The 18,984-nt window shown below is 47.1% G+C and overlaps 1 protein-coding gene across 1 annotated transcript; it reads right to left on the bottom strand.

The window, feature by feature from the left end:
* Positions 1-5,966: 5,966 nt before the first annotated feature.
* Positions 5,967-18,247, bottom strand: LOC119440128 (cuticle protein 10.9). The gene is made up of 3 exons (XM_037705066.2): positions 18,177-18,247; positions 8,413-8,574; positions 5,967-6,351 (listed from the first exon to the last, which is right to left on the bottom strand). Exons 1-3 carry the CDS (start codon positions 18,204-18,206, stop codon positions 6,013-6,015), a joined length of 531 nt encoding a protein of 176 aa, XP_037560994.2. The 5' UTR covers positions 18,207-18,247; the 3' UTR covers positions 5,967-6,012.
* Positions 18,248-18,984: the final 737 nt, after the last annotated feature.

Genomic DNA, 18,984 nt, shown 5'->3' with positions numbered 1-18,984 from the left:
ACTGTCAGCAGCTGGTATGACGTCAAATACAAAATGACCTGACAAAATGACTTCAGAAGCTACGTCGAGCTAACTCGACGTAGCTTGCATTAAAAGTCACATTCTGCCAACGACAACACCAAATATAGGTATAATGCTGACGTCAGTTACGAGATAATTTCGTCGAGCAAAGATTGAGACATCAGAGGTTTACATTAACAAACAATATCTTCTGAGAAGCATTTCATTGCCGAGGAAATAGAGGTCCGATGCGGGTGTGCACTGCGTCGGCGTAGTTTTCATTTCAGCAGAATATGACGTCGAATTGTTTAGAGAAGCTTTGCGGTCGCGACAATAGCAGGGGGAGGGGGGGGGGGTGTTGTCGCCATCGCCGCATTCGCCCTTGCATTATACTGTGCAAAATATTCTTCCCGAACGACTAACACAGTCATGACCTAAATTGAAGTTTGAGTGTAAAATTCGCGAGGAATACGTTTGCGCGATTTTCGTGCTTCGCCTTACTATTGCGTGTTGGCTGCCCGTATAGTACGTGTCATGCAGTCACTGAAGCCAGTACGCCGCACGACGTAGAGTTTCTGGTCGCCGATGTTCTCGTCGACTGCAGATTTTCTGGCGTGAACGGTGTTTGTGGTCGGCACGAACGGGGCAGCCGGGCGGCGAGACCGACTGTGCGAGGAAGTCACACAGTGTTGGTCATGACAGCATCTCGGCGCTGACGCCCGGTAGCCCGTGCGCGCGAAAGCAGCTCAGGAGTTCTGCCCGCGGTGCCTCCAAAGAACTGCACCGCAGCAGCAAGTGGTCGAGGATCTCCACTTCACCACAGTTGTTACAGAAATCCGCAGAGGCGAGACCGAGGTGTTGCCTACGCGCTCGCGTCGACACGCACCCGACGCGCAACCGTAGCACCCCAGCCCACTGCTGTGGCGAATTACGTGAGTCGAGGTGCATTTTTTGGAGGTGTCGTCACAGCGAGACGCATGTGTTCGCTGTTGAGGGTAACGTCGGTAAGCGGCAGCTGGAGGGAGCCTGCTGAGCGCTCGTCGCCGCCCTCGCTGCCGAGCACACCGCAGAGGACTGGGAACCGCTGCAATTGGCCCCTGAGACATCTCCGCGCATGCGCGGCAAACTTGCGGCGTATCTCGCGCACACCTGAACTTCACGCTCGCCATGCTCTATAAACTGCGCACGCGCGAAAAAAAAAGCTGCACATAGGGATTTCTGTTTTTTGACGATTCGCCTGTGTCTAGGTGCTACTGAGGAGTTGTCACTCCTTGAATATCTGACTTTGCCTAGGTACTACGGTGGAGAACTTCCTTCACTCGTTTTGTATGTGTTTGTACCTAGGGTAGCCGGCGTGTGCGTTTGCGGCCACCTCTCGCCGTCCCCCCCTAGTTATAGAAAACTCCATGCCCCGGGTAGGGGCTGTACCCGCGCGCCGCTGACGACGCCACACGCCTCGCTGCCGAAAAGCCGCGTCGCTCAAGTTTTCAACGACGAAAGTAGGCACGCTCACAGCGAGAAAAGGGAACAAGACGGCGGGATGAAGGTGCCTGTGTGCTGAGGCGACAACAATGACGCCGACATGGTAAATTTTTTTTGGTTGGTTGCGGTGAAACTGAGACGATGCGAGCTTCCGCTCTTGCGCAAGGGGATACTTCTCTCGTTTGTGCCCCGGAACCGTGGCGGAAGCCGCGGTGCCGGGCGCCGACGCGAAGCAGCGCTCGTTGGGGTGTTGCGGAGCGCAGCGTGGCAACACCCCCCCCTCCCCCCCCCCAAAAATACTACTCCAGTCAGGTAGACTGCTCTCTCCCTGATAGTGAGATTATATTTAGATCATCAAAACAGTGATGCGTTTATTTAGGAATACCATCGATCTCTTAACAGCAGCCACAGTTCTACCTAGTCACCACCAGCCCAGCGTGTTCTCCGTTCCAACGCCGGGGGCGTGAAGACAGCGTCACGTAATCAAGCCTCAAGTCTTGGAAGCCAACGTTAGGCACAAACGCATACAAAATGAGCAAAAGAAGTTCTCCGCCATAGTACCTAGGCAAAGTCAGATATTAAAGGAACAAAAGCCCCCAAATTTTCTCTCTTAACACGACTTCGCGCGCAGTGAGCTCTGCTAGGGACGAACAGAGCAAAACTAGCAAATCGACAACTCCTCAGTAGTAACTAGAGACAGGCGAATCTTCAACGAATAGAAGTCGCTATGTGCATTTTTTCCCTTTTTTTCGCGCATACGCAGTTTAGAGAGCATGGCGAGCGTAAAGTTCAGATCTCGCGCACTAGAGAGGAGCCGCGGCCCTTCGCCTGGATGCGGCTCAACGCCACGCGGGCGATGATGATGATGATGATGATTTATTGGCACGCCCTTTGAAACGGGGCGGCGACAAATAGTCACCTAGCCTGCTTGATTTAATCAGGTATACTATACATGTTCTTTATCTAGCATTTTTGTATACCTCTCATTATTTTTCTTTTTCAAAAATTTACCTTGTACCGCTGCCTATGATTTTAAGTGATCAGGTCGTATCCATCTTTTCCCTGCTTTTTTTTCCACCAGTACTCTAATCGTCTCTTGCTGATCTCTACGGCTGATCTGTTTATGTTTCCTTCCACTTTAAACCAAAGCGCTTCTAGGAGTTGCACGTTACCTACGGTTCTCGCTGGGTGGATCCCGTCGCATTCCATTAGGATGTGCTGATTGGTCTCTGGATCTTTACTGCAGCATACACATGTCTCATCTAGTTCCGAATATTTGTTCCGATATGTTTTCGTCCTTAGGCAACCGGCTCGAGCCTCAAATAGCAAGGCACTGCCCTTTGTGTTATCGTACAGATTTTCCCTTCTAATTTCTTTCTTCTCATTCTTGTAAATCGCCATTGTCTTTTCGTTTCCATTCTTTGCATCCAATTCACGGTCTCTATTTCTCCACTTTCTTTCTGATGACACCTGGTTGTCTATTTACAGTTTCGATTATCCTGTACTTGGTTGCCAACTTCCTTGACCTCTTCCTCCATTCTGTGTCCACGCTTTTCATGTAGAGATAATTGTGCACTTTAGCCGCCCATTTACTTTCATCCATGTTCCTGAGCCTTTCTTCAAAACTAATTTTGCTTTGTGCTTCTCTGACTTCAAAAGAGGCTCAACCCATGTCACCATGCACTGCCTCATTTGTCGTATTACCGTGTGCTCCCAAAGCCAACCGACCTACTGATCTTTGGTTAACTTCCAAATCCGCCAATATATCCGATTTTAAGCATATAATGGCATTTGCGAATGTTAGCGCTGGCACCATTACTCCTTTCCAGATTCCACGCACCACCTCATACTTATTGTGGCCCCACAGTGCTCTGTGTTTCATTATTGCTGCATTGCGCTTCTCCTTTATTTTCAGATTATCTTGGTGGTTGCTTGAGTAATTCTTTCCCTCGTTTATGTGTACGCCGAGGTACTTTTATTGCTTCACTATGGGTATTACTTGCTGTTGAATTGACACCACGAAGTTACTCGTGTGTTCATTAAAGATCATAATCCCTGATTTCTCTGTGCTAAACTTAAGGCCTAGATTTGTCGCTGCGTTCCCACAGATATTCGCAAGTATCTGTAAATATTTTTTATTGTCCGCTAGTAGCACAATGTCATCTGCGTACATCAGTCCAGGGACCTTCTGTTGCACCATTTGTCCATTACGCATGTAGGATAAACCAAAACCTAATTCGCGGTTTTCCAGTCGTCTTTCTATGCCCTTGACGTAAAGCGTGAGCAACAATGGTGACAGAGGGCATCCTTGCTTCAATCCTTGGTGAATTCCCACCATTTCATTTCCTTTTCGGCCTTCCCATGCCATTTGTACTTGGTTGTCTCGATATATCTCCCTCAGCAGCTCCACGAAATCGTCATCTATGCCTTCGTATTGAAGAATATCACACAACAATTCCCTGTCTACGTTGTCATAAGCTCCTTTAATATCTAGAAATGCTATCCATAAAGGTCTTTTCTGAGCTACTGAAATCTCTATGCACTGAGTTAGTACAAACATATTGTCTTCTAAGCGTCTGCCTGGCCTGAACCCATTCTGTAGTTCCCCCAATACACCGTTTTCCTCCACCCATTTCGACAGTTCTAATGTTATGGCTTGCATTGCCATTCTATATATCACCGACGTTACTGTAACTGGCCTGTACGAGCTCGTCTTATCCTTATCTCCTTTGCCTTTGTAGATGAGATTCATCTTGCTTTCACGCCATCCAACGGGAATATTCTTTGTTCTAATCACTTGCTCTATAGCATTAGTCAGCAGTGCCTTGCTTTTTGGACCGAGGTTTTTGATTAGCTGTATTGGGATTTCATCGGGTCCTGTTGCCGTGTTGTTAGGGACATTTTCTGCTGCCTTTTTCGAATAAAAGCTTTCTATGCTAAATTTTGATCTCTCAGGCCTCTCTGTTGTTGCTGGATCTGTTGTCTGAACTACGCTTTTTCTCGTGCCGAAGTTATGCCTGATAACGTCTGTGATGTACCGCAGCGCATCATCGCCTTCATAGATGTTACCGTCTTCATCCCTTATAGCCGGACACGAGAGCGCCTTCTGGCGGCGCTGTTGACTCGAGTCCCAAGCTGATGCCCCAAAGCTCAGCTTCAACTTAGGGGAGCACTGGGAGTTTGCCAAAGAGAGTATTAAAATTTAAGCTGTCGGAAGTAATAGTTTGAGGACAAAAATAAAAGAAAACGAGCAACAAATATTGCTGTCAATATTGACGGCCCTTCAATGCAGGGAGCCAGGAACTTATCAAGACATATCTGCGCGACGTCAAAAGAAGCTTGAAGTCTTACATGAAGAGCGTTGTGGAGGTGCACTCGAGCACGCGAGGGGGCACTGGCATGAAGGCAGCCCCCCATATAAGGAGTAATGACACTCGAGAAAATGCGCGCATGCCGAAACCAGATTGAATCCAAAGGAAGTGACGGAATGGTCTCCGCTGGTAACAATAGTATCGGGCGTGCAGGTTGAGATACTCTCATTCTAGGCAGTAAGTGGGCAAAACATTTAAACAACTGCTTTTTTACGTAAAACCACTCTTGCATATGAAATAAATATCGTATTCTTGAAGTCATAACGACCAGCGAGGCAACTGACTAGTAGGGTCGCCTGATACAACCAAAGATAGTGCTCGTCAGTCACTATCCTGAATTTCTAGCGTGCCAGTATATCGGTAACTTGTGGCTTCTACCTCGAGGCATTCCAATTCGGTGACCGTGTGGTTCGACTCATCCTTAGTAATGCTAGAGATACTGTAGCTGTTACCCTACTGGCATTCGCCATGCAGCTTTACGAGTGCAGTGTCGCCGTCCGCACCACTAACATCAGTGTGAAGCTCAGTTTATCCTCACGATTTAAATTGCACAAAATTCAATTGAAGTTAAGCAGAAAGTTTAGTTGGCAGAACGCGAATTATAGCAGGTCGTTCATGCGAATTGCGTGTCCTTGTGAAGCAGCGCCCTAAATCAATGAGCTGGGCAAGCACAAACCGTAATGCAATGGCGAAAATAAACAGATCGTCCAGAGAAGCTACGAATGTCCTACGCCGTTTTCGGTTGTTGCAAGTCACGAGCTGCTGCACGCTTCTGGGTGCCGAATCACTGGCCCGATTCACAAAGATTTTCGTTTGTAAGTACTCTTTGCCATTGGCCGGCCACCTTAGATAATAATGTCTTACATCCTGATTGGCTGAAAATCTTTCTTACGAACAATTCTAGCGTAAGATATTGTGAATTCGCGCCCAGATGCCCTATCTTCACGAAAAAATGACGAGAAGCGTTTCACGACTCCTGAAGCACGCTTTTATTCGCATTTTGGATTATTTCCGATGGCAGCACACAGTCATAACTACACTGTGCACAAGAAACGTCCAGCCTCTGAGAGCAGTAGGCACACCTGTTCCTTTGAGAAAGGAACAGCGTCCGAAGCCGGAGCAATTATTCAGCAAGCGGCTCCCCACGTCACACTCTTGACTATCCAGACCAAGGGCCAGAAGAGGAGGCGCTTGTGTAGCGAGAGGAGTAGGGAGAGGAGCCACCAATGATGCGGTACTGCGGGCCAGCGGGGAGAGGGTTCGCATTGTAGACCGCGTCGGCACTGGCTCCAGGGGCGGTTCCGGGCTCGTTGGTGTCAATCTTTGCGCGGAATCCGCCAGCATCAGCGATGTACTTCACCTGGCGGAAGATGCCGTTGGCGTCCGAGTAGCCGTACATGCCCGTCTTGGTGTTGGAGGCGTCGCCCCGTTCTTTCTGATAGGACTTGGTGCCGTACTGGTCAACGTTGTCGTAGCCGAAGCTGTACGGTTGCGGTGGCTGCGTTGAGAGATTGCGTGTGAGTGCGATATTTATATGCTTTAGCACGAAGATGACGTGACTAACAATAGCATTTCTATCTAACGTGTCATTTCTGCGCCGAGCCGCTCAAAAATGCTTTTTTTCAAGCTTAAAGGCATTGCTGGCACTATGCATCTCTTTTTTTATATATAGCGAAGCTGTTAAGGGCTTACTCTTCGATGGTCGCGTCTGGAAATAAAATAAAAACTCTCATTTGCCGTATGCTGTATGTGCGAGTGAAAGCGCGCAAGGGCCAGGGACGCGTGCTTTCACGGGGAGCGAACGCACGGCGGAGAGCAACCGCGACTTCCCAGGCAAACTAAACTGTGCGTGTGCTCGCCTGCTCTCCCACTGCGGCGCACTCGCGCAGCCCTGCCGCACTCTGCCGCCTGTGCCCCGGACTCTCTCTGGGCTCTCGCCCACCTCTCCCCTAACAGCGTCGACAACGGCATTTAGCCGTTCCGTAACGTAGCCAGGGTTTTTGACAGCGGTTGTGTGTGGTCACACAAACAACGCGTACAACTGTTGACAACGGCGGCGGCGTTTTGCCCCCGTTCATACCGAACGCGCGCGGCGTCGGTGATGTGTTTATGAAGGACGTGCCAACCTTTTCCGTGCACACTATGGCAGTGTACCGTAGCAATCATAAGGACATGGTCCCTGTGGTGACTCAATAAATGAAAACCACCGGATCATGCATATTTCTCATTATATAATAGTTCAAATAACCAATTACTCCATCACATCTCAATAGTCATAATTGGAAATACATAATTCCCATCATAGTACAGCTTCGCTGGTCTTCCATCTACACCCCAGTGCAAGGGCTGACATTTTTTTAAGAACTTTCTATCGCGGCGAACAGAAGTTAGTTTTAGCCCAGGATAATTAATGATTTTGAATATATATTAGCTACGTATTGAATGTAGAAAATATACTTATATTTTCAGCTTGCAGCTTGATCACAAAAATAAAAAAGTGTTATTATACATACGAATGAGCTTCCATTCAACATCAGGAATCGCCACGTTGACGAATGTCGTGCACTTTTTTAGGATAACTCTATTTCACGCAAAACATATCATGCTTGATATTTTCTTTCCGAATAGTAAATTACTAGCACCGATGGTTCGATGAGGGCAGGCACGAAGCCTAGGTGGTGAAAATACAGCTGATCACTTGGTCGCCAAACAACTGCTCATATTATTTAGCAAGCTAGACCGTTATGAACCGCCTTTTAGGAAAGTAAGCTTTCCTCTTTTGAGACCTTGCAGCTGGTGCGGCGGCATGCAACTCTTCATCAGACTGCGGGACCACGTCGACGTTGCATTAGTTCCTAACATCAGCCAAATCGTTCACATGTCAACAGTACGAGTAATCGCAGGCAGCAGAGCTCGGGCGATCATGAATGGCATTTATGCCAGTCGACATGGAGATTTTTTGTTTGTTTCTTTAGATGTGACGACACTTGTCATTTTAATGAAATTTACAGAGCAATATCTCATGGGGTGTTGCGTCAGTTTACGTGACGGGTGCACGCACAGGTTTATTCTCATGGCGGTATTATCTGTGCAATTGTATCTGGTGTTGTTTCATCACTTGCACTGCTGCTTCACCCTTCGAAAGTCTGTTATTTTATTTGGCGCTGCTTCAGGTACTCGTGGTAACTTTTTAACGAAATACCAGGCACCCAATTTTACACTGAAGTTCTAGTAAATAGTTTCACGCCCTCCAATATTTTTATACTTAAATGCTGATTCAACAAAGGTAATTAGAACTTCTTGCGCGAGGACTAGATTTTGACGCAACTAAGGCACATGAATTCCTGCAGAAAGGGCGAACAAATATCATGATATAGTTCAAATAAAAGCGGTACCGCACAAGCGGTGTTGTAGCCACCTTCATGACTTATCCGACGCATTGCATGTCAGGTTTCGGTAGAAGCTACGGCTATATCCCACGTCTTTTTCTAGTGCTTGCGCGCTCACCGCTACTATGAAACGTCGATGTTGTATGTGATATGGGTCTGCAGGTACTTACGTAATACTGTTCTTGCCGTGCGAACGTGCCGGCGTATGCCGGGCCACCAAAGGCGCCACCAAGTCCACCACCAAATCTACTGCCAGCTCCGCTGCCAAATCCACCGCCAAATCCAAACTGACCACCACCGAGTGTCATGGAAACCATGGAAACCCCGAGTACCTGTAAACAATTCGCAGAACAGTCCTCGTAATGTTAGCATTAGGCATGCTTCAAAATAAAGCGGAAACCATGAATTTAAACAAGCTAAGCGGAAATCTAACGTGAGCGGAAAGAGCGTAAGCCATAGTAATGTACATAAATAGAAGGTGCAACAGATTCAAATGCACATAAATATAAGGATGATCCACCACCGTTCGACATTGGTCTCACGACTGCGTCATTCTGTCATGCGAATCCGTGGCCACAGTAGCTTCGTTATTTTGCACTTGCAGTTCCTTGTTTCGGTGTCCTCTGGCGAACTGTCGTGACTTAAGATTCGCTGATGTAAAACGATCACGTATCGCTTTGTTTGTCACATGGCACGCGAAGCGCCGACGACACTTCGCCTTGTGGTGGACATTCCAATTTTTGACAACCCTTCACATGACACGCTGTGTTTCAGCAAATGAAGTCTACCCCGATAAACCCATCCGCTGAAGAGGCATCATAAGCAGATGCGGGTTTTGGCATCATCTATAGAAAAGAAAAAAATGCAAGCAAGATTACGTAGCAGTCTTCCTCGAAAATAGCGTGGCCTGTGCGCTATAACGTAAAATGATTCCAAACTGTTTTGATTTCAATTTCTGCAATCAGCCTCGACGACTGGTCAAAACACTTACGGGCCATTCCTTACTTCGCCTGCCTGTCACGCGACGTCACGAAAACCGCGATAGCTCCGCATCTGATATAACGTGTACACACTGATTATGCATGATTAAACAGCACAAAAGAAAAATAATCATTCCTGATTCGACGCCTTTTCACCATTAGCCCTCTGCTTGTGGTGCAATGTTTTCTGGCTACGCCTACTTCGTCTGTCTGTCACGCGGCCTCAAAAAAATAGAAAAAAACGTGAAAACTCACCACGTCAAAGTGACGTGTACGCGAAAAAAAATGGACGAATATGCCGAACACAACTGAAAATTTTTCTGAATAGCCAGAGACAGCCCAGTTCTGAAAGGAATAGAAGATGGCTGCCCACCGATCGCTCAGGCCCTCGCGACTCGCACCTTCCGGTGAGTATCTATTTATTTGCGCATGATAAACCTTCTTGCGTGGCTGTAAAATGTTATCGAGCCCTTTCGGCATGCATGCGACATAGCTCTGCCAACTCTTCCTTGCTGAGGATCCGTTTTAGCGGCATTCTTCTCCTTCCGTTGCACGCCGCCGCGATTTTCGACCAGCCACCGCAAGCTTAAGTAAGGCGAAGCGGACCAATCGGAGAAGCCGGCACCATCCTCTTAATGCGGTTATCTATATTTAGTTTGCTGGCTCGGCCCCATCGAAACCCTCTCCACTAGAGTGTGCTCGTCGCCTCTTTTCAGCCAATCAGATAAGAAAAACCGCAGAGTGTAGACAACGTTATTGGTTTTGAAAGCGAACAAAGATTACCTCCTATAAACGAGGTGAGTGTTTGATTTTCTTGTTAAGCCAACGCTACGTGGGCTCTATTCTGAACACGCATGGCCGCTGCACCCCCGCCATTATCCGCCGTCCTGGCTGTCTCATTGGGTGTCCGGAGGTCACGTGTTTTGAAATTTGTGCCGGGAAATGGAAGTTTTGCAAAATGCAATTTTGCGTTTTCGTCAGAATGACGAAACGTGACGTGAAGCTGCAAATTTTATCGACTAATACTTTTTTGTGGTTCTTGGCACGTCTATTGCGACTTTAGCGCTTTAAAAAGAAAGTGGGCGGTAGAGTGCAGAAACCGTGCAATGCATCTGCAATTTCGCGAATATGTGGTGGCGCGAATATGTGGTGGGCTCGGCGGCTGTGCACAGACGCAGACCGCTAATCCTTTCACTCTTGTCATGCAGGTGTTTCAGCGCTCATTCGTGCGCCTGTTGCTTCCATCCTTAGTGACGGCTTCCCTGGCAGTCCCGCTGCAATATCGTGCTTGGTCAGGTGTACATGACAGGATTGCCTGTCACCCATCCCTGATGCGCACCTCTGGATTTGCACCGACCTTCCGGCCCCTGGATTTCGTCGGGAGCGGCAGATCCGCGTTTTCGATGACACCGCTACCGAAGGCGGTAGTGCGCGATGCAGCGTGGACAAACCTGTCGTCATCAACATCAACTCTCCCGGCAACTATAAAAGAGCAGGCAATACCGGTGGCGCCTTGTGGGTTCGGCGGCTGTGCACAGACGCAGACCGCTAATCCTCTCACTCTTGTCATGCAGGTTAGTAAAGCTTGCAGTCTTTTTTCTAAGAAGTCTAGCAATCGTTTCCTGTTTCAGCTGCCGAGCCCGCACTGCTGCATTCTTGTCGCTCTTGAGTGTTCTCATGTAATTCGTGCTTTGTTCATGATGTCGGGTGATGTCGAAAGCAACCCGGGCATGGACTCTGATGCTTTACTAGCTGAATTGAAGAACTTGTCTGCTGGACAGTCGCAATTAATCAGTCAGGTTCAAGACCTGAAAACTCTTTTATTGTCGACGGACAAAGCTATTGCTGATCTGGGCAGGCGCATGACTGATCTAGAGGGGCATTATCAAAATCTTGTCTCCCTACGCTCTGACTTCGAAACCGTGAAAACATGTACCGCTCAAGTGGCCACCGTGGTACACCGGCTTAAAACGCGTATTGATGACGCCGAGAACCAGTCACGACGCAATAATCTAATTTTTTATGGCCTCCCTGAATCAACGTAATCAGAGGCGTTTGCCCAGACCGAGCAACTTATCATCAAGCACTGCCACGATCATTTGAATATTTGTATCGAGCCGAAAAAAATTGAGCGCGCAGATCGTCAGAGTCATCGCACAGGTACTACCCGCCACCGTCCTATCATAGCGAAATTCACCTTCCATAAAACGAAAGAATTGGTTCTTTCTAACCGCCGCAAGTTCAAAGGAACCAGCTTCAGCGTTGGAGAGGATTTCTCTCGTTCCGTACAAAACGCTCGCAGGCGTCTCGTTACTTTCGCTAAAAGCAAATCATTACCTTTCTCTCTGCGATTCAAAACACTGCATATCGGCCATAAGGGCTACGTCTACGATGAGCAAACACAATCTGTCAAAGAAATAATATAGCAATTTCCCCGTCGTAAAAATATCCGTTTCGCTGCTAAGCCCAAATCTAACATATCATTGTATGTAATCTTTACGAACGCACGCAGTTTCCTTCCAAAACGTGACGCTTTTTCCAACCTTGTTTTATCATCCAACAGTAATATAATGGTGATAACCGAAACCTGGCTAACAGAAGATATAACAGATACAGAAGTACTAGCTGACCTACCGGAATTTCATGTCTATCGAAAGGATCGCAAAGGCATGCGGGGGGGAGGGGGCGGTGTAGTGATTGCTGCGCACCAGCAGTTATCGTGCTCCGTAGCCAAAAACATCGCTTCTGATCTTGAAGTATTATGGCTAATTATTCACACTTCCTTCCATACAATCATTCTCTGTGTTTGCTACAGGCCTCCAAATAATATTTCAGATTTCACATTTAGACTTAATAACAGTTTGAGTGACCTTACTAATCAACACCCGCACGCAGAAGTCCTCCTTTTTGGTGATTTAAATTTTTCTCAAATAGACTGGAGCAATGACGTCCCCATAACTATGGGCAATGAGCCTGCCAGAGGTTTTGTGGATTTCTGCCTTAATTTCAATTTAACTCAACTTGTATCAGAACCTACACGCGTTGCACTGAGCACTTCTAGCATCTTAGATCTCATCCTAACCAGCAATCCGGAAAGCTTATCATCAATAGCATATCTAGCCTGAAATCAGCGACCACAAAGTAATTCACGCACGTTTTCGTTTCAACCCGTAAGACGCGATTTAGTCAGCAAAACAATCCGCCTGTACAATAAAGGCAATTATGATGCCATTAATAGTGATCTGAGCGCATTTCTTCCTATGTTCGTGAGGTTATGTTCTACGCGCTCTACTAATGAAAACTGGTTAATATTTAAAAACAAGCTAGGTGATGTCGTTGACAAGTTCACACCGAGAATAACGTTCCGCGGAAACCGTAACAAGCCATGGTTCACTAAAACACTTAAGCGACTTGAAAACAAAAAGAAACGTCTCTTCCGCTCAGCCAAACTAAACGGACACCCCTCTGCTTGGGGGAAATATTTTGTGGCCGAAGACGATTATCTGAGGGCTATACGGAATGCTTAATTCTCCGTTTTCCACGATGAACTGCCTAAAATGCTTGCAAACAGCCCTCGTCAATTTTGGCAAATAATAAACCCTCGGGAGGCGCGCATGATCAGCGTGTTAAATGCACATGGCGAATGGTCAGCGACAGCGAGTGTGCTGACATTTTTAATGCAGCCTTTTCTCTGTATTTACTAACGAGACTTCGACTCCAGATTTTCCCACATCTACTAACGTATCTGCGTGTATGCCACCAATTATATTCTCGATAGACGGAATCACCTCGATAATTGATAACGTCAAGCTTTCATCGTCAGCAGGTGTAGATTATGTTAATTCCAAACTCTTAAAAAATATTAATTATGTATCTGCTGTGTACCTAACTTTGTTGTTTTCGCAGTCACTCTCTACAGGCACCTTACCATCCGACTGGAAAGTGGGCAAGGTCGTTCCAGTCTTCAAATCGGGCAATAGAGAAACTCCATTAAATTATCAGTCCGATATCATTAATTAGTGTCCCCTGCAAAATCATGGAACACGTCATATACTCGCATATCATGAACTTCTTAGACTCAATCTGTTTTTTTCACCCTTGTCAGCACGGATTTCGAAAAGGCTATTCCTGCGAAACGCAGTTGGCCATTTTCCTTCACGACCTGCATGCTAACCTTGACAGTAACCTTCAGACTGATGCCATATTCCTAGATTTTGCAAAAGCATTTGACACAGTTCCTCATAAACATTTGCTGCTAAGATTATCTCAGTTAAATTTACACCCCGACGTACTAAAGTGGATAGAAGCATTCCTGACTAACCGCTCTCAGTTTGTTTTCGTTAATAACCATTCTTCTAGCAGACTCCGAGTAACATCAGGCGTCCCACCGGGATCCGTCTTAGGACCGCTTCTTTTTCTAATTTGCATTAATGATCTACCAACACAGGTATCATGCAACTTTCGTATGTTTGCAGATGATTGTGTAATCTACCGCAAAGTTACCAACACATTAGACCACACATTCATCCAGAACGATCTCAATAATGTAAAGAATGGTGTAATCGCTCGCTGGCTAATGAACCTAAATCCTAACAAATGTAAACTCGTGTCTTTCACTCGCTGCGGAAACCCCCTCACATTTACCTATTCCATTGCTGATGTTCCAATAGAATCAGTCCAATCATTCAAATATCTTGGTGTCACTCTAGTGATCTGTCCTGGCGCTTGCACACTACTGACATAATCTCATCAGCCAATAGATCACTGGGATTTCTTAGGCGACATTTACATCATACCTCACAACAAGTAAAAGCGTTGGCCTATAAATCATTTGTAAGATCAAAACTTGAGTATGCATCTCCCATCTGGAACCCGCATCAGATTTATATCATAAATGCACTCGAGGCTGTACAAAATCGTGCTACTAGGTTTATTCATTCTTCATATTCGTACGATATCAGCATTTCATCGATGCAAAGCGGAATCTGGCTTGGAAACGCTTCCTTTCCATCGACAGGTTGCCACCCTCTCTCTCTTCCGTTCATTTTTTTACAGCTCTCTAAATCACACACCGTACATCACGCCCCCTTCATACATATCTCATCGCACCGGTCATCCGCTTCAAGTGGCACGCGCACGTGTCCGGACCACCACTTTTAAAGCAGTCATTTTTTATTCGAGCATCAAGGCACTGGAACGGCCTTCCACACGCCATCGCAGCCATCACAAGCCCATCTGCCTTTACCGAAGCTGTGATCACATATCTCAAAATGAACGCCTCTATCCAATGTCTATATTTTTTTAACCACCCCTTATGTAATACCCCTCCAATGGGGTCTTTAAGGTAATAAAGTTAAGTGAAGTGAAGTGAAGTTCCAAGATAGCCAGCATGTCAGCTTGTTGATTGGCTAAGGCAATATCCCGTGAAGAGCGTCACAGGAAGGGCTGTTTGTAAACGTCAATTTGATGTTGCGTGACGTTGCGCGGGGCCGCTATTGCAGAGATGTTCTGCCATAATTTGTGGTGCGACGAGCGCGTGAATTATGGTAATGAGCGGCCGTATGCAATAGCAGTCAGGAGGCACGCGTATTGCCGTTTTTTCCCTGTCATTTGAGGCCATGGAAATCTTTTGTTCACAACGCGAGCTCATAGCATTTGTATCGCTCTCGGGTACTGTTGGCATTTGTGTTCTGAACCATCATTTTTATTAAAAACACGTTTATTTGAAATAATATTGGTTGAAACTAGCAAACTTTCTGCGACTTTTTGCACGTGTAACTACTGTGTTTGTATTGTAATCAATAAATAATCACTTTTCGCGTCATCAAAGGCTATGACAAAGGTGACTTTTTAATTTATAAAAAGAAATGGGCGCAAGGCGGCGCCTTGAAGTTTCCTCTCGCTGTGCGAGTAAGCAGCGAAGTGCACAAGAGATGGCAGTGCCGGCGCTTGCGTCGCGCAAGCGGATACCTGTGGCGCGCGCATCGCTATGGATGATATTCGGCCGCTTCTCAGCAAGACGAGTCGGGCTGAGTCACTTGCGTTTCACGAGATAGCAATAACGCGGCCTAGAGCGTGCGCTGATCATCACTGGCAGGTCGCGTATGTTGTCTCAAGGTAGAAAGCAAGCGCGTGGGCGCCAATATATGATGATTGACGCCCACCAGCTAGGATGCGTGTCCCCGAGGACACGCATCCTAGTTAATGAAGCAGACGACAGCTTGTGCCCATGCAGACGACAAAAGCGAGAAACAATTTTGATGGAATAACCGTACGCTTTGAGCTAGCTGCTTTATTTTTACTGGGGAGGAAAACTGTTTTCCTTTATCAATAACACTAGGTTTAATGTCTACATTACAGTTTCTTAGGCGAAACGTCAAATTTGCGTCACGTTACGAAAGCAAAACGGGGCCATCAGCGCCATTTTGTAAGCGTCGCGCCTACGTCACGCTTTGAAGAAAATGGCGGAATTTCCAGAATAGCGGCTCTGGTCATCGCCCGATGCTTGCGTTGGTCGTTACGTAAATTTGACGTCAGGAGTCGGAATCAAAACAGTTTGGAATAATTTACGTTATAGCGCCCCTGTGCGGCTTACCGCAGCCCCTGTTACCCATCTGGAAGTTTATGTAGTTCCCCTTTTGTTAAGCCCGCAGCGCCGATAATCGCAAAGAGATAAAGAAATGAACACCTAGGGTCGATAAGACCATGCTGCCAAGCGCACAAATCTACAGCAAGTGCAAAGCTCATTTGGAAACCAATGACCGAAACAGTGAAACACGCCTACAAAATAGATCCGAAGCAGGTGACACTTCGACGGGCGCTGCCATGTTCCCAAGATTTTGCCAAGACTACCCTTGAGTGCGTTAGCGTAGAACGCCAAAAGCAACGTACCCACGGAAGAGCCCTATGTCCCTTTTGTCCCGCAGATTCGCAGTTTGGATTACGTAACGATCACGCGCGAGAAAGAAAACGACAGTCGCAGGCTCGCTCTAGAGGCGAAGCATTGATTGGGATAGCAAATTATTAAACAGCGATACCCAGTAAGGTTAGTAGTTTATCAGCTTCATAAGCTGCTATAAGCATTCGCTGACTAACATGCACGGTGTCAAACGCGCAAGCAAACATGAAGAAATCTCAGTCGAGGATCGCCGACACTTGCTGTCAGAGTGCTGGCGTGATGAAGGGCGGCAGATGCAGCGAGTGAGTTCGCCTTTGTAACGAATTAGGCGCGCGAACACAGCGCACACTAAGCCTTCAGCTAGCCTTTAAACCCAGCGTAGATTACCTCTAAGATAGGACGTTCACGGCCGCGCTCAACCACGCCATGCGCAGGCGCCGCCACAATTGAATCGGGGACGCGCGCTGCTGTGTCCCCCTTTACGTCCTACCTCCCCCTCCTCAGATTCCTCACGCGCGCACTTCTCCCCGCTCTAGCCTTGCGGGCGAGATAAGTCGGCGCGTAACTTTCCTGCCCGCCACACTCGCGCGTCTAGCGCGCGCGAGAAGACGCCGTCGCACCAAAACCACCATCCTTGCGCCCCCCCATTAGGGCGCGCACGTCTCTCCACTCCCTCCTTGCGAGGGCGAAAGAGGGGCGCGCAACATACCCGCCTTGCGACCGTGCGGGCTGGAGAAGACGCCATCACACCGAGCATCCATTCTTCTCGGCTCACCACCCTTGCATGCTTTCCCTCGCACCTACAGCATACGGCGCGCGGCCGCGATGTTATCGCACTTGGACTTTATACGGAACCTCACGGCGGCGTCCAGAACGACAGAGGTAATCGTCCTGGATTGTCCAATAATTTCCTATCGTAATAAAAACTTTCATGCTATATGGGTTTGGTGGCAGAAGTTGCTGCGCCGTTGCTATACGCTGTAGTAAAACTATCCACAATGTGATTCACAGATATAATAGTGGGGTGGTTGCATTTGTGGTGGTGTATAGCCGGCACCACCGTATCTGCAGAAGTTGTTTTCGATATCTTCCACGTGGCGTACGGACACTCTTCTAGCCAAATCTGCTGTTGGCAAGGGTCTTTGTAGACTGACTATACTCCGATTTTAGTGTACAGGTGCCCCTCCCCCGCTGTCTATGTTTAGGGGATTACAGAGGGGCGGTATACATGATTTTTTTGCCCCGTATAGCATCGGCCACTGCTTCGAGATCTCTACCTTTTACCATGCTTAGTAAAATAACCTCGTCACTGGTGCTCGTACTTCCGGCAATGCATAGGTCTTTTATCTTCCCTTTTATGAACAGTACCACTGCTGGCCTGAAGTACATTGGTAATTGATAAAATACGCTTGCCTTATAGGGCGTCGCATTCCTTCTGGCTGACCGTAGCAAATATATTCGCCCAAAAAAGGATGTGCGAGAAGTGGTGACCTGTCATTAGTCACCGATTGGGATGAAGGATGTTGCCTCAATCCGGCGATCTGCACCAGACGAAGAAAACACGCGCTGCTGCCTATCGGTTCGAAGCCCTAGAAACTATGTTATACATTGTAATCAGCGAAAATACATGTGCCGTAGCATGCCCCCTTATAAGAGCAACTATCATCCCGGCCACTACGGCCGCATTTCGATGGTGGCGAAATGTCAAAACACCCGTGTACTTGGATTTAGGTGCAGGTTAAAGAACCCCAGGTGGTCCAAATTTCTGGAGTCCCCCACTACGGCGTGCCTCATAATCAGATCGTGGTTTTGGCACGTAAAACCCTATCATCTAATAAGAGCAACTATCAAGCAACCTAGGTCAAATATTGTTCCGCTTTGACGCTACGATCTATAGGCCGGAATTGCGATCATGTATTTGAATCAGCCGGTATACGGTTGCGCATATTCGCGCTGCTCTCTGAATGAACGAATTAGTAAAAAAAAAACTTGAATACGCTAGTGCGCCCTTCTTCACAATATGCATTGCAAATTATTTCGATTATAGTGCACTTACCTGCGCGAGGAGAGCTCCAGCAGAACACATGATGACTGGCAGTTTGATTAAACCTATTCGGACACTGAAATGTGCGCGGAGAGATCTGCAGACTCTTGCTTCCAAGACGTGCCACTACAGTTTTCTCCTGCTCAAAGCGTGCACGGTACTGTAGAAGGCACTGCGAAGTTGTGACTGAGGCACTGCGGCACGGTCGACCGTTTTATACTGCAATTTATCCGCCGCAAGATGGCCGGCGCTTACGTGTGGCCTCCTTGACACTAGAACCTCACGTTTCCTGTTGTTGTTTTGTTGCTGCTGCTGTCTTCATGGCCGCAGCGGCTTTCGCCACTGCGTTACATCTCGCTTCGTTCTTACGAGAAGCCGACAAGAAACACGCAATGGTTACCACCCACATTCAAAAAAAAGAAAGAAAGAATAAACCACGCAAACTGCATTTGAGCGTTGTGAATTTGATGACTCAACGAAAGCCTCATTATGAGAACAAGTAAAATAAAGGTATGATAGCACTTGGACCAGCGAACGAGAATAAATAGAAAATATGTAGAAGCATATTAGCGCAACAGATATAGAGCTTTCATGACATAAACATGACAAATAAACATCGATTTCGGAAGCATGATAAGTGTCATAAAGGTGTAACCACGTTGCTAAACACAGCCATTTCACGAATTTGAAAGACCATGACGGGCTGGCCTGAAATTTTTATGGCCATGTTTTTTTGTTCTTTTCCGTTCAGTACGTGCGCCTGAGAGGACACTAGGATTATTTTACTATAACAATGTTTCGTGGAAATGCTGTCTTCTCA

Source organism: Dermacentor silvarum, chromosome 2 (genome assembly GCF_013339745.2).
Source record: "Dermacentor silvarum isolate Dsil-2018 chromosome 2, BIME_Dsil_1.4, whole genome shotgun sequence".
In the NCBI taxonomy this organism is placed as follows: domain Eukaryota; kingdom Metazoa; phylum Arthropoda; class Arachnida; order Ixodida; family Ixodidae; genus Dermacentor; species Dermacentor silvarum.
Note: the sequence above shows the minus strand (reverse complement) of the source record. Positions and strands in the feature narration are given on the sequence as shown.

Coding starts and splice junctions, on each gene's coding strand:
- LOC119440128 (XM_037705066.2), bottom strand. CDS start 18,206: ATGTGTTCTGCTGGAGCTCTCCTCGCGCAG. Junction 8,575..18,176: donor CTGGAGCTCTCCTCGCGCAG/GTAAGTGCACTA, acceptor AATTGTTTACAG/GTACTCGGGGTTTCCATGGT. Junction 6,352..8,412: donor CACGGCAAGAACAGTATTAC/GTAAGTACCTGC, acceptor CTCTCAACGCAG/CCACCGCAACCGTACAGCTT.